This window comes from Phaenicophaeus curvirostris, chromosome Z, assembly GCF_032191515.1.
Source record: "Phaenicophaeus curvirostris isolate KB17595 chromosome Z, BPBGC_Pcur_1.0, whole genome shotgun sequence".
In the NCBI taxonomy this organism is placed as follows: Eukaryota; Metazoa; Chordata; class Aves; order Cuculiformes; family Cuculidae; genus Phaenicophaeus; species Phaenicophaeus curvirostris.
This window is the reverse complement of record NC_091431.1, coordinates 36,357,929-36,361,511: the sequence shown is the minus strand read 5'-3', so window position 1 is coordinate 36,361,511 and position 3,583 is coordinate 36,357,929. Positions and strand designations below refer to the sequence as shown.

At 64.3% G+C, this 3,583-nt stretch overlaps 1 protein-coding gene across 1 annotated transcript; it reads left to right on the top strand.

Moving 5' to 3' along the window:
- Positions 1-1,728: 1,728 nt before the first annotated feature.
- FOXB2 (forkhead box B2) lies at positions 1,729-2,733 on the top strand. The gene has a single exon (XM_069880752.1). It carries the CDS (start codon positions 1,729-1,731, stop codon positions 2,731-2,733), a length of 1,005 nt encoding a protein of 334 aa, XP_069736853.1.
- The last annotated feature ends 850 nt before the right edge of the window (positions 2,734-3,583 follow it).

Here is a 3,583-nt window from a genome sequence, read left to right as displayed (position 1 = left end):
TTGTGTGCGTGCCCCTCGGCAGAGATTATAGCTAGACATTTTTAAGGGTTTTCTTTCACCCTCCTCTCCTTTTCGACAGTTTTACCTGCAACACCTGGGTCATGGAGAGACGACCAGGTCTGATGCTTAAATCAACCCCCCGACGGCGGGAGCGGGGTCGCTCGAGTCCCGCTGGCGCCGCAGCTCCAGCCCTGCTGCACCGCCCGGGACCTGTGCGGGGAACAGCGTGAAAGGGTGGGCTGAGACGAGCTATATCGCTCTCTCTTGGGGTTCGGGTTTTTTTTGGGGTGGTTGTTTGTTGGTTTGGTTTGGGGTATTTTTTGTGTGTGTGTGTTTGCTTGTTTGGGTTTTTTTTCGTTTTTCCTTTAATAGTAAGGCTATTTCAACCTATTTGTCTACTTAGTCAGTAAAAGTCGGGGTGATCATTTTACTGCTGACACTTCCTATAGCATCTCACTGTCTGCGTTCTGGTAGCTGCCTAAATTGAGCGGGATTCTCTTCCGACTCTAGCGGCCGCAAGGAGAGCAGGCCGCCTGTTCCTCGCTCAGATCTGACCGCTGCAGCACAGCACGTTTGCAGGATAGATACGAACTGTTGCAGCGCTCATTGACTCCTGCTAACGAGCCGGTCTAAACCAACACTGGCGCCGAGCAGCTTTTCTCGAAGCGAACAGCGGATGCTTTGCCTGGTTCTTTCACTGTTTCCTACCAGACGCATCGTAGCCAGTAACAGGATTTTACCCTAATGATTTAGAGAGAAGAGCGTAGGAGTTTTTGGCACCTCTCTTGGTTGGTTTTGGGGTTTGTTTTTTTTTGGTTGGTTGGTTGGTTTTTTTGGGGGTGTGTGTGTTCTAGGCTTCGCGTGGCTTTTTAAACTTAGTGAAAGAGATGTTAAGAAATTACTCCAAAGCGTCCCTGTTCCCCGCTTGCTGGCTCCCGGGACTCCTACCTTGCTCGTTCCCCCGGCAGTCTGTCACGGTGCCGAGGGAAGGTCCCTCCTGCTCCGAACCCCGCGGTGCTGCGGGGTCCCGAACCCCCTTTGCGCTCCGGTGCCGTGCGGGGTGGGGGGGATACAGGGTGGTGGAAAGTGGGTGCAGGGGCTGCGGAAGGGTTGGGCGGGGGTGGGGCGGGGAGAAAGGGGGAGGAGGGATCTTCCCTGCCCTGCGTTTTGAAAGCGGGTCTCGCCCCCACACGGCGCCTCCTCAGCCCCCTGGCTCCACCTCGCCCCGCGGAGGAGGCGTGAGCGCACGGGGGGCCGGGGGCCCGCTCCCCGCTCCTCGTCCCCGGGCGGCCGTCATGTGACAGCGAACGAGCCGGAGCCGCGGGGTCTCCCGGCTCCCGCGTCGTTACAAAACGGCTCCGGAGCGCCCGGGCCCGTCACTGCGCGGCGGCCGCCGCCCCGCTCCCCCCGCTCCCCCCGCTCCCGCCGCCTCTCGCCTGCACCGCAAACTTTCGAAGCGGCGAGAGGGGTGGCTTTACCTGCCTCCTCTCCGCCTCCGCGAGAGGTCCTGGTTAAGCTCACGGTCTCCGGCGCCCGGGGAGCTCGGCGGTCTCCGCGGGGAAAGCGATGACGGCGGCGTGAGCCGGGACCCGCCTCTGCCCCGCGGCTGCCGGGGGAGGCGTGCGGGGGCCGCCCGGGATGTAGAGGCGGCGGCGGGGCAGGCGGCACCGTCCCCGGCGTCCCGATCCCGCCGTGCACGAGGCAGAGCGGCGAGGTCCCGCGGCAGCGATGCCCAGACCGGGGAAGAGCTCGTACAGCGACCAGAAGCCGCCCTATTCCTACATCTCCCTGACGGCCATGGCCATCCAGCACTCGGCCGAGAAGATGCTGCCTCTGAGCGACATCTACAAGTTCATCATGGAGCGGTTCCCCTACTACCGGGAGCACACGCAGCGCTGGCAGAACTCCCTCCGCCACAACCTCTCCTTCAACGACTGCTTCATCAAGATCCCGCGCCGCCCCGACCAGCCGGGCAAGGGCAGCTTCTGGGCTCTGCACCCGGACTGCGGGGACATGTTCGAGAACGGCAGCTTCCTCCGCCGCCGCAAGCGCTTCAAGGTGCTGCGCCCCGAGCATCACCTGCCCGGAGGCGGCGCGGCGGGCGGCCCCGGCAAGATCGCGGCCCCGGCCCCGCACATGCTGCACTACTTCCACCCACACCCGCCGCCGCCGCACCCGCCACCGGGAAAGGTGCCGGGGCTGGCGGGCTCCGAGGCCGCCGTGGCCGCCGCCGCCGCCGCCGCCGCCGTGGGGAGGCTGCCGCAGTTCTCGTCCTACGGGAGCGGGCAGCCGTCGGGCTTCAAGCATCCCTTCGCCATCGAGAACATCATCGGCAGAGATTACAAGGGCGTGCTGCAGGCGGGCGGGCTGCCGCTGGCCTCGGTGATGCACCACCTGGGCTACCCGGTGCCCGGCCAGCTCGGCGGCGTGGTGAGCTCCGTGTGGCCGCACGTGGGGGTGATGGACTCGGTGGCCGGCGTGCCCGTGGCCCCCGACTACGGGCCCTTCGGCGTGCCCGTGAAGGCGCTGTGCCCCCCGCCGGCGCAGACCATGCCCGCCGTCCCGGTGCCCATCAAGCCGGCGCTGCCCGCCGCCCCGGACATCCCCGCGCTGACGGTCGCCGCTCCGCAGATCTGCCCCAACGCTTCCCCCGCGGCGTCGCTGCTGGAACAGGCGGCGAGCGGCGCCCCCGAGGGCAAGGGCTCCCTCCACTCCGTCCTGGTGCACTCCTAAAGGGCGGGGGCTCCGGGAGAGAAGCCCCCCCAGGGAGGGGGTGCGGAGGCCCGGGGCGGCGCGGAAACCCGATCGATCTCGTGAATGTGTCCTTGCTGGTGTCTGTGTTGTCTCGTGTACGATCAGGGTGCTTGAGAGCTGGGTCGCAGGTAAGAGCTTTTATCGTCGTTAAAGTATCGTCAGCGGCAGGCAGGTGATGTGAAAAGCCCAGGCCAGAGGTAGAAGGCTCGGAGGAAGGGCCGGAGGGAGGCGTCCCCGCCGCTCCGCAGCCTGCGCTTTGTCGCCTCTCGGGGCGCCCCGCCGAACGCGGCCCCGCGGGAGAAGCAGAAAACCCCGCTCTGAATTCCGCTTCTCCCCTTCCCGCGAGGTACGGGGACACCTCTGTCCCGCACACCTTGCTCGGGGCGGAGGGGGTGGGGCGAGAGGCGGTGGCCGTGGACCCTGTCGAACCGCGCTGTGCGAGGAGTAAGATTCACGTAGCTCTGTTAATTAGCGCGAGTTTAAATCACGACGGCTCTGACATCGAAGGTCTCCTTTAACTAACAGCCACCTGTCCTTCCCCCTCACGCCGCTACTCTCCATCCTAGTATTTCACACCCGAAGGCGACCCGTTAGGAGGGACTCAGGGTGACCCGGCCTCTCGAGCTGCACGCGGCCGTCCGGATTCTCTGGCTCTTAGAGAAATAAAAGCAGCCTGGCGATCCGCAGCTTGTGGTTTTCACATCGTCTTTCACCGTTCACAGATACCGCTGTTTTGTGTGTGTTGCTGGCGTTTTTTTCCACGTGAGTACGAGCACTAAAATCTGCGTGGGGGTGGGAGTGAGAGGGGGAGCCAACAGAAAAATGGATA